This window comes from Pleurodeles waltl, chromosome 3_1 (genome assembly GCF_031143425.1).
Source record: "Pleurodeles waltl isolate 20211129_DDA chromosome 3_1, aPleWal1.hap1.20221129, whole genome shotgun sequence".
Lineage (NCBI taxonomy): Eukaryota > Metazoa > Chordata > Amphibia > Caudata > Salamandridae > Pleurodeles > Pleurodeles waltl.
Window position 1 is genome coordinate 1,562,077,757 of NC_090440.1, and position 12,236 is coordinate 1,562,089,992.

At 41.9% G+C, this 12,236-nt stretch overlaps 1 protein-coding gene across 1 annotated transcript in view; it reads right to left on the reverse strand.

Moving 5' to 3' along the window:
• GPD2 (glycerol-3-phosphate dehydrogenase 2) overlaps window positions 1–12,236 on the reverse strand; it is a 1,016,859-nt gene that overhangs the window by 149,061 nt on the left and 855,562 nt on the right. The window contains exon 11 of the mRNA XM_069225155.1: window positions 1,672–1,847. Within this exon, the coding sequence (XP_069081256.1) occupies window positions 1,672–1,847 (176 nt within the window). The remainder of the gene's footprint in view (window positions 1–1,671; window positions 1,848–12,236) is intronic.

Sequence of the window (12,236 nt, forward strand, 5' to 3'; positions counted from 1 at the left end):
AATTACAGGACATGTGAACTTATACCTCAGTCCTGAAGCTATGAAAAACAAAGATATATGGGGGCATGGTAGGGATACCCTGAACCTTTAGGCTCCATGGAAAACCCAGAGGGACCCCCTCCTCCCAGGGCCGAAAAAGAAAGAAAAAAAAAAAAAACAGCAAAAAATGCAGCAAACCCAAGAGTCTCTCACAGGATCAAAAAAAATCAAAGGGCTCCATTTCTACATAATAAGCCCTGGGGAGCCTAATCTAGGGGTTAAAAACAATGTATATGGTAAGAGGGGACGCACTGCCCCCCCTCCATAAGTCATTAGAGGCCCAGGGAGCCCACCCCCTAGGAACAATCATTGTTATGAGGAGGGGTGCCACACGCCTTCCCCTAACCCTCCGAGCCTCTAGAGGCCCCATGAGGCCCACCCCAGGGATAACACATTTAGTATTCTGGGGAGTGGGCCAAGCGGGGCCCAGAAGAGCCCACCCCTGTGGCCAAAATGTAGTATTCTAGGGAGGGGGCCATGTGGCCTACCTCCCCGAGGGATCCCTGGAAGCCCACCCTCGGGGCCAAACATATATAACAACAGGAGAAGGGCCACACAGCCCCCTCTCTGAACCTTGAAAGGCTCTGGGGAACCCACCCTCTGGGATGATTCTTTTTTTTGGGGGGGGGGGGGGGGGACACAGCCCCCTCCTTGAACCACGAATGGCCCCAGGCAGTCCACGGCTGGAGCAGATTCCTTTTAGGGAGAGGGCCACGCAACCCCTCTCCTTGAGCAACTAATGGCCCAAAGAACCAACCACTGAGCAGCTCATAAGCTATGTCCTGGAGTACTATAAAAAAAAGGGGGTCAGGAGATAAGAGGAATGAGAGGGATCGTCCTCCTATTTATGTAGTATCTTGAAAACAAGAGAGCCCTATTCAATGTGATCAAACTCTTAGAGGTAAGAAAAGGCAATTCGATTTTTGTTATATAATCCTCGCCTGTCAGGGTTGCCCATAGGTGGCATCCTACACAAAATATCTCTAATAGACCAATATATTCTGGATTCAAGAGAAGTACGAGAGCCATACAAAAGAGAGAAATGTACACAATAAAAGGGTATTCTGGACCATATGAAATAAAGTCCTGTGATGGAACTCTAGCACACACACAAAAAAGAGATACATGTTTAGCACATTTTTAGTTACATTAGATGCATTTCCTTTCAGTTATTGCCTATGCTCCTTTGTTGGGCTAAAGGTTTCCAAAATTGTTTTCAGATAGAGGGCTTTTGAGAAGAGTGACGCTGTAGCATCGAAATTTAGGGAGGTTGCTGGCTCCACAGCTGATCAAAACCGAGTCCATCTCACCTCCCTATTATGCTTAGTGTGAGATAAGTCAGAACCTTATTTCTTAGGCTCTCACAGAGTTCGTATCTTTCGATACTAGGGACGTGTGAGGGGGGCAGTATCTGTATGGTATTGCTTTGGAATCTGAAAACATGTGCAAGTATTTTGAACCACAAAGGCGTGGAATACTTTTACAGTTAGACGTAAACAGGATAAGAATCCTTCATTGTAGAGATAAATAAAGTGAATCGCTATAAATCAATGAAAGTTACATTACTTGTTAAAAAATGCAATAACCAATATAATGATTACGAAAAGGCATGCAAAATCATAACTGATGTACCTCGCTCTCAAGTCCATAATCTTGAACTAATCGGATATAAAGAGTGGGTGTCCAATCTTTTCCTCCTTCTAGGACAAGCCCTACAGTTTTACAAGGCCCTGCTTTGAGGTTATGGGCTCTGATAGCAGCTTCTAAGGTATCTTCTGCCATGGAACGGTAGGTGGTCCATTTTCCACCTGTATGTAGACATAAATGAAACATGTAGCAGTAAAACAGAGGTGCTATCAGCACAAACATGCATTCTTTCATAAAGCTCATTAAAGTGCGTGTGTGTGTGTGTGTGTGGTGTGTGTGTGTATAAAAAGACAATATAAATGTAACCCTAACGTCTAGTCTCTGGTTTTGAACTTACAAAATATTATCACAGCTGAATAGCAATAGAGAAAATGAACACCCTCTTCATCTCATCTTAGAGCACATAAGAACAGACAATGGCGTGTTCAACTAGACCTATTTGAGTAGCATGGTGCCTGAGGACAGATTTGCCTTCTGATATTCAGTGTGTGGTGACCGCTTAACTTAGTGCTGCTTATCCTGTGTGGTGAGGATGCTGTGGTACTTTTTAAACTGCCCTCCTAATAGTCATACGGAACAATATTGCTGCATGTTTTCATGTAGTAGTTCATTTCTACAGAAGTTGGTCCGCATGTGGTGGTACTCCACACAGAAATACTGGGTGCAACAGACCAGTATTACCAAAGTCAGTAACACTGCAACTAAGTTCTTAAAATTAAAGGTTACTGAACAAGCGAGATCAGATGTGGAATTAGTGTCAAAGTTCTCCCAAACATCAGAACGGGAGATAATTATTTAATATCAATAAAATATTTAAAAGCCAAATTTTAAAGGAGAGATGCCAACATAACCATAACACAACCAATGATGACAAAGAGTAGAAGGAACATGGTGCCAGAAGTTCAGGGTAATTGAATTTCATGTTCTGACCCTGCAAGTCTTTCTGCAGCTACAAAAGGAGCATACTGCTAAGCACCAAAAGGCAGTTGCACTCCATAAAAGCGAAGAATGACCAGACCAAGACAAACATGCCTAAAACCCGTGCAAATGTTCCAAGCCCACATTCTAGCCGCATATCATTTGGACAAGGACCTCATCATGAATCTCCTGACTGCCATTCTGCCTAATACTGGCACACACATTGCCATTTCCCCTCTCAAAAACAGCTTGGTGCACTTTGACACTGGTGGATTCCACAACCCAGTGGGACTGGGCATATTACAGACCACTTTGTAAGAGGAACAGGTCACAAGTCATGTTCCAACATGTTTGCAGGTGGCTTAACATTGAGAGATGTCATAAGGTACTTGGACTCCTTCAAGAGACTTTTTCAACATGTGAACTATTACTGCCTCCAGCAAAATATATATCTCCCCGCCACAAGGACAGCATTAAACCATGTCGCAAGTAGAGGAGTTCACCATTATTCATTTTATTAGAGCCACAGAAATATTGTTCAGCCTCAAAAATGCTGCTCTTTTTTATGAAGCTATACACAAAGTCGGAGAGGATACACCTAAGAAAGAATATTTGAAAATGTAGCACTTTAAAAAGGTACTGACCCTGGATCTAGTAGTCATCAGAAATATATCCTGCCAAAGTTTTGTAATCTACAATGCGTGGCCTGTCCTATTGTCCAATCTGACTGTTCAACAAACACTCAGTTGGAGTATGGGACACCGGAACATATCAAGGCTAACTTCTACAAAACATGGCTCCTGCAAAATGGCAGAGCGCAAAGTGGGCAGCTTGTCATGCCACAGGTATTTGCCAAACTTCAGTTTCAAGCTTTGAGCAGTGCATATTATCTACATGAAACTCAGAGCACAGGGCGTTGATATTGGATATGTGAATCAATGATAGAGACCACCTCGTAAAGGCTGATATTACAGTATATGTTTTCTTCCCCGCAAGGTTCTACTATAGCCTTAGAACCTGCCGTAGCGGGCTCTACCGGCTATTAAAGGCCCGCTCCCCGCGTTAAATGCCCGAGCCGAAGGCTGTTCTATTAAAAAAAAAAAAATGTTCATGGAGCCCGAGGGGATTAAAATCCCCTTGGGCTCCGTGAGGCTTTGTTCACAGCTGTTGCTGTGAACAAAGCGAACATTGGAATGTTGGCGCTGCGGGCTTTTACCGGCCAGTAAAAGCCCGCAGCACTCCATTGTTTTCAATGGAGCTACCAACATTCCAATGTTCTAATAATAAATGCATCACTTACATTCAATCAGCAAAATAAACCACACTAAAAATGGGTGCATGAGTTGTAACGGGTTAACTGTGAATATGAAAAATGGCACAGTGGCGGCAAATCCGTTACCAGTGTTGTTCTGAACTTTACCCTAACACTACTGAGTGTTTGCTCCTTGAAAGACTGAAGAAAGTTTATATTTCGTTCATCCTGATGGATCTATATCAGAAGACTCTCCTAACATGCATAACAATTAAAACATCCTGCATCACACACAAAGCAGCGGTGAATAATGCCCCCCTTTGCCTAGACCAGACAGAAAAACGAAAAACTGGGGGGGTGGGGGGGAAATACTATACAAGAAGCTGGGGCATCAATAAACTGGAATGAAAAAGAGAAATCCCAGAAGACAAGCGTTCTCAAACTATAAGCTCACATCACACTTTCCCATGAGTCCTGCATTTCATTTATACCCCTCACTGCCTAATTCCATCCATGGTAACAAGGAAGTCCAGGAAATCTGCAAACTGACAAAACCACTAGCCACAAAGAACTATTTTTGAAGTTAGAGGTGGTTCCCTCTCTCAACACAGACTTAAACACTCCACAAGATCACCACAGAGCTACTGGATACCAAGGAGTATCCGGTCCAGCAGATCACAGCATACCAGAGTACCGCTGCGAGAACCAGCACAAAATAGTGGGCAGGTCACCATGGAAAGGTTTGCAGGCTCTTCTTTACCCTACAGTATCTCATACGTTGAGATTCCAAAGGATTCAGCAGTCACTGCACAATGCTTACATTTTCGAGAGGGGCAGGGGAAACAAACAATGGACCACGTGTCAACCACATAGGTAAATAAACACACAAACAAAATGGTATTGAAAGGAGGACCCTCTTCCATTTTCTATAATCACTTATTCACACAATTTTACAGTTTACCATGCCCAAGAAGGTGGCTTTCCGGAAGTACAGACAGACACCAGGAACTACTAAGAAACTGGAGTGGGAGGTCTACTAGCCACAGACCCACCTTCACTCCATATCATGTGACTGGAAAATACAAATATACACACACCTCATGGATTTTTTCTGGATCAAGGATCTCTGGGCTCATATTTACAAAGCACATTTAAGCCTCTAAACGTCGTTAGAAAAACTTTTTTTTTTTTAGAATAGGATGAAATTGCTAAAATATTGGGCTATATCTCCAATCAGACTAAAATAAGAGACATCTTTTTGCGATGCTTCTGTCAGTCGTATAAATGCATTCCAGAAATCGCAGTAGGGGTGGCCTCTACAAAGAACCAACTCTTACAAGAGATTATACAAATAAATGGGAGTGGGCGTCTCCCTTAGCCCCCAAGCGCCCCCTTCTGCGACCTTATATAACTGGCTTTGCCTGCCTTACTTTACAGTACAATCTCCATACTAGGGGGCCCTTTAATCAGTAACAACCCTGGACTCTGCATCACAAACGCACACTTCAGCTTGAGATAATTCTTAATTCTAATGCTGCACATTCATGCGTACCTTTCTATTTGTCAACCAAAAGAAAACGGGCCGTTTTAACAAATCATCTTGAATCCATGTGCTACTTGCTGTTAATCAGCTACGGTCAAAAATATTTCATTGTATTTCAGATGACTGCAACCTTTCTTTGATATTGATGACCTTCAAATACCCGTTTCCATCATCAGTATAATATATGGCATTTCGCTCACGCAACGACCATAATAGAGTGGCACTGATCATTGTGATTTTATGTTTTTTTTTTATGTATTTGGGTCAAAGAATAAGATTTCAAAATGTTCGTAAACAAGTGCACTATCTAAAAACGCTAGGGAGATGAACGCGCTGGTAACTTGGAAAAGTACGGCTAAACGAGGGAAGGAAAGCGGATTAGGCGGTTAATTAGCCTGGCTCGCGCAGGTAGCCATGCTGTGCGACATGTGAATGTGGCTAGGCCAAATGAGTGCTTGCGAGATGAAAGGCACCATGCAGGCGCATGCTTTCGCTCTCCATCAGTTGCAGCCCAAAGCGGCAATCTTTAGAGATGGAGATGTTTTTCTTTGAATTAAAATCCTCACTGTCAGCCAACAGTTCATATTGGACGAGCTCTGCTGTTCTCCTGCACCCATGGACTTTCGTACTCCCCATTTTAGCATGTTTTGTTACGTAATTTCAGTATCTCAGTACGCATGGGGCTTTTCTCCATTCCGGTGTTTTGACGTCTCTTGAAGAGATTTTACAGATGCAATAACACCATGACAATAGATCACCGAGTTCTGCACAATGTAATGCCAGGAGGTCAGTGGGCAAAACACACTTTCTAGAACAAAGCTGTTTGGTGACTTAAATGCAAGAGTCACGGAGCTGTCAGGCGGCCCTAAGTGAGTGTCACGTAGAAGAGGGAAAGTCAGTAAAATTATAGACAGAGTTGAGCTAGAGGTCTGACTGGATTTGGCATGCACATCAGTCAACATATGTTAAGTACGAATATGATTAAAAAACGCTTAAAAATTAAAAAAGGCTCTTTCTTCAACACATTTTAATTTTTACACCGGATATTTTCAGTACATTGTTTAGAAATGATTATTTTCAAATACGCCAATCATTCAACAATACCTCTTTGCCCTAAAGACTGTCATGAGTCAGCCAAAAATACGTATGTCCTGTGATCAATATATAAAAGGCCATTCATTGTTGCTGACGTACGTGATGCAACATTATTGTTAATAAACCACACCAGAATAACTTTCTTCAACAGTGAAAAACCCGAACTATATCTCTTTTAAATGCTCTCAAGTTGGTCACTGGAGCAACATTATGTATGTTAAGTAAAAGATGTGTCCGTGGTCATCACAATTTGGTCAAGCTGGGATTTTATCAGGTTTGCTACTTGAGTACACAGTGTGCAATTTGGCTCTGGAAGCATATCTCCGTCAATTTGTCTTTTAATTACAAGGCCAATTCTTCCAGGTGCTAGATTACTACAGCATGTTTATTGCTAATAAGCATTACATTGAATCAGACTGACAATGGACAAGTTTAAATATGTATGTCTAAAAAAAATACACATTTAAGCCACAGAGGAGGTGGCACCCTAGTTGTATGTTATTATCACTTGCTTCCCCCGCACTTGACAAAACTAAATCAATGTGAGGTGTGGCTCAAAACCTCAAGGGCGGCAATTAGATGGATTAATAAAACAAAACGGATAGTGCTCTGGGTTACAAGTCTTCAAGAGACATATGAAGTGCATCAGGCTACTGAGAGACATTCAATAACATTTTCTCTTATTTACAGCAAGAAACATAATTGTTATATCTCGGTTCATCTCTCCTGCATTTAACACTTTTTTCTTTCAAAATATGCATCACGGACCGAGCCTGGGTGGGATTGCTCTATTCCATGGTCAGTCCTCTCAGACCAAAGGCTCGGCCACAGCCAGACAGTCAAGGGCCTCTTGCAGATAGCACTGGCTCTTTAGCCAACATCACTCTGCTTTGTAGCACGTTGGCGTTTACAAGTATGTCCTACAAAATCACAACAGGGAGAGTTATCGGCTGACGGAATCGAATATTGCAAGGAACAAGCTAGGCATATGTGGACTCATGCAACATCTATTAGATATGACATCTCGGCTTCTTCTATGTAAAACTCTATACACCGACCTTGGGTTAATGCACAGTAAAATATAACAAATGACTAACCAGCTGAAGGTTGCAGTCTGGAGCAATACAACTACTAAATGCTTGATGGTTTATTTTTAAGGTGGGGTATTTTCAGACTAGGTGCATACAGAGATGTTTTTGTTCAATTGTTTGAACCCGTGTGCCCATTTTTAGCATGAAAGACCAATTTAGGAATTTGGTGCTTAATTATTATCATCAATCTGGTTATATTCTGATTCATTCCCATTATGTTTTGAATGCATCAAAGTTGTTTTATCAATTAATCCTATCGATTCAAGTGTACTAAGATTCAGCAACACATCTTTATCAATTGGGCGCAGAGCGAAAAAGTTCCTTGTATTGTTTATGGACAAACTAGTTAAACATTAGATGAAAGTCTAAGATTAGTTTTGACACTAGTTCTTTCAAATAATGTATTGCGAAAAAAGCAATAACTTTGGGCAACCACATTACAGGCTTGATTAAGATCTTAGCGTTAAGGAGTCTGCTGCCACTTTTGCAACGGAAAACCTGCCCGCTGGCCTAGCAGTCTGCTCACCATATTTACATGTTGCCTGTCGCACAGACGATAATGCGCCTGAGTTCAGCCAACTCCGCCAAGGATTCCCATCTGCTGTGATGGAGTCACTGGAAATAGTGGCTGGTGGAGTGACTCCAGCCACTCTTACAGCCATGCAGATTTGGATGTGCCTTACTGCGAATCGAAATATGGTGGTATGACCTCCACTTCTGAGTTGGTGGATTGGAGGAGAAATCGGGTGAAAACTCACATTACCCCCCTCCCACTTACGACTAGACAGGACCGTCGATCGCTACTGCCACTGGACCACGGAGAACCCCTCCCCCCACCCCCCACCACCCCAAATCACCAAACTCGAAGGAAGGGAACACTTTACCACTCCAGTCATATACATGTCACTGTCACTTTTTTTAAATTACTGTGACATGCATATGTCGGGAATACAAGGGTGTCAGACATGGATGGGGACACACTGGTATACAACACATATCACACACGTAGACATGTCATTATGGTGCCAGTATTCATTGCCAAAAAATGTTGGCACCACAATGACTTCAGAATCACATTTGTCAACTATGTCCATGTGTGCACGTTGCAAAGGTACATGTACGTGTAATGTTGTGCCACCAGTTGTGTATGTGATTGGGTACATGTATGTGTGGGTGTGTGATTAGACTGACTAGTGGAGGAAGGTGTAGTGAGTGATGTGGTTGTGTCAGATTGTGTGTGTCTGCTGTTGTGTATGTGTGGTTGTGTGTTGTGTTGCTGTGTGACATTCAGGTGAGTGTGGTTCTTGTGTGGTGGTTGTTGTGATGTGTGTAGTTGTGATAGTGTGTGTGTAGCCAAGTGTATTGTATTGTAATCGTATTTATATAGCGCTTACTACCCCTGACGAGGCGTTGTAGCGCTTTTTGGTGAGTAGCACGCTACTCTGGAACCCAACAAGAATTAGTGATGGATTAGTATTGGGAAATAATGAGTACAGTTTTAGTATTATTATGAGTTAATTTGAGCCGCAGATATGAGAGTTTGTTAGTTAGATTGACTGGAGTAATGGAGGGGTGGAGGAGGAAAGAAATCCAGAAGTGTTAATTGGGAGTATATCCTTAATTTACTCAACCCAAAGGCTTGGGATGAGTAAAGGGGGATGGAGGAGGGAAGAGTATGTGGAAGGGTTAGGGAGAGCATAGTAGCAGGGTGAGATAAATGCGGGAGAATTTAGTAGGGTTGTGTGGGAGGTCACGGTAGTAGAGTGAGGTTTGGTGAGTTAGATGTGGAAGCGGAGGGAAGAGCTTAGGCAGAGTTATTTAGGAGATGAAAGTAGTAGAAAAGATTTGGGATGAGTCAGAGTGAGAATGGAGGATAGTTTGATAGAGACATGACATATGATGATGGGTAGATAAGTGTGATAAGATGAGAGCAGGAATTCATAGATATCTAGTATAACAACCCACCCAGGAGCCATGCAATGCCCCACGAACATGCCAAGCACAGAAACAACATATACACATACATACATATATATACATACACACACATATGCACATACAATACATAATTAGAACCATGGGTAAAATATACTTTGTCAAACAGGTTTAAAGAGTGTGTGTGTGTATTTTATTGTTATGACATAGTAGCAATACATATTTTCCAAAGAAACTATACATAACTAGAAATATATACATAATCTGAAAAAATATTTATCAACATAGGCATATGCAGTTCATAGTTGTTTGAATATGGTGGTTATGAAAGAAAGAGCCAATTCTTCAGTAGTTTTCTGAAGACAAGAAAGTTATCTGTGGCTCTTATAGTTGGGGGTAATGAATTCCATAGTTTGGCTGCTTGAACGGAGAAGGATGTACCACCTATAGTCTTTTTCTTGTATGGTGGTGTTCTAAGGCGGGGTGTCAATCTTGAGCGGAGGTTTCTTTGTTGGATGTATTTGGTTATTTTGTTTCTGATAAAAAGCAGTCCTGTTCCATGTATAGCTTTGTGGGTGATACAAAGCAGCTTGAAAGTGCATCTTCTGGCAAAGGGTAACCAGTGTAGTGCTCTCAAGGCAGGGGAGATGTGGGCTTGCAGCTTTACATGTAATAGTAGCCTGGCTGCGGAATTCTGGATACGTTGTAGTTTTTTCATAACAGATAGAGATGATCCATGGTAGAGGCCATTGGCATAATCCAGTTTGGATAGTACAAGCGAGATAGTAGCTTGCACCTTGTGTGGAAATCCGAGGTGGGGGAAGATGCGTCGTAAAGTCTTCAAGGTGATGAAGCTTGTTCGTGCTAATTTGTCCACTTGGGCATTCATAGTTAACTTGGAATCCATGGTGATTCCTAGGTTTTTAACTTCCTTGAATAATTGAGGAGGTGGTCCGAGATCGTCAGGCCAGACGCACAGAGGGTCATAAATTTTCCAGTCACCACATATGAGTATTTCTGTTTTGGAGGTATTGAGTTTGAGATGGCTCCAGGTCATCCACTGATCAACGGCTCTGAGGCAACTTAAGATTTGTGAGTTTTCAATGTTTTTGGGGCATTCTAATTTAAGTAGTAATTGTGTGTCATCTGCATAGTTGTAGCATGTGAGATGGAAATCATTGACCAGTTCTGGTAAAGATATCATGTAGATGTTGAGAAGCAAGGGTGAGATGATTGACCCTTGGGGGACCCCTGCTTTTGTGAGGTAGGGTTCGGACGAGAAGGGGGCGAGTTGATGATATTCGATCTTTTGTGAAGATAGGAAGTAATCCAGTCGAGAGCAATCCCTTGTATGCCGGCTTCGTGGAGTCTTTGAATTAGGGTGTCATGGTCAACCATATCAAAGGCAGCTGAGAGGTCCAAGAGAAGTAGTGCAGCAACTCCATTTCGGTCGACTGTGTTTTTAAGATCATCCCAGATTGCTATGAGTGCCGATTCAGTGCTTCTTCCTGGGCAGAATCCAGTTTGGAAGTCTGAAAGTATAGAATTGTCTTCAATGAAATGTGACATCTGGGCGAATGCTGCTCTTTCTATCAATTTGCCCAGGAAAGGTCCATTTGTGATTGGTCTGTAGTTGTTGGGGTCTTGCGGGTCTAGGTTTGTTTTCTTTAATAAAGGTCGTATGTATGCCTTTTTCAGGTCTACAGGAAAAGTTCCTGAAGTTAAAGAATTGTTGATGATTCTTCTTACTGGTGTGGCAGCATAAGTAGAGAGAAGAATGTTCTTGAAGATTTGTGGTGGGCAAGGGTCAGAAAGGCAACCAGAAGGTCTGCTTGCTTTGACCAAATCCATAAATTCATCCTGGGATATTTGTTTGAAGGATTGTAGAGGTTGGGTTGGTTTATTCTTAGAGGGTATTTTAGGAAAGGGGTTGGTGCTGATGTTTTTCTTCTGTTTTAATTAGGAGTCCAATGTGTCTGCTTTGGTTGTGTAGTGAGTTGCCAATTTGTTAGTGGGATGACTTCCTTCCATGCATGTAGGTTTTCGAAATTCATTGAGAATTTTATAAAATTCCTTGGTTGTAGATTGAGCATTTTGAATTCTGTCTGAGTAGTACATTTTTATTTTTTAGCTTTTTTGATTGATGATTTGTATATCCTGTTAAGTTTGTGTAGCTGCAGTTTGTCTTGACTGTTGTTTGTTTTGAGCCAGGTCCGCTGCAACTTTCTGATTTGTTGCTTTATCTTTTTAAGTTCTGTGTTTCTCCAAGGTGTTGGTTTTCTTTTGTCGTGTTTAGTTTTTCTGAGTGGTATTAGGATATCAAAAGCTTCCTGTAGCCACTTATAAAGTTTTTGCACAGAATTAATTGTATCTAGATCTGTGTTGGCTGTTAGTTGTGTTTCTAAGTCATCCAAACTGAGTTTGCTCCATGGTCGATAGGTGTATGTATGTAAGTAGTTGTGGGGTGTGTTGATTTGTGGAGTTGTATGTCGGAAAGTTATCAACTGGTGGTCTGACCAAGTGATTGGCGTGATGCTATGAATAGTAACTAGTTCAGGCTTAGCAAAAATGACATCTAGGATGTGACCAGCGATGTGTGTGGGATTGTGTACAATCTGATGTAGGTTCAATGCGACTAGGCCAGTGGTGATAGCTTTTGGATGGGGCATATTGGCTTTGTCAAACCAAATGTTTAGATCCCCAAGAATGTATAGGT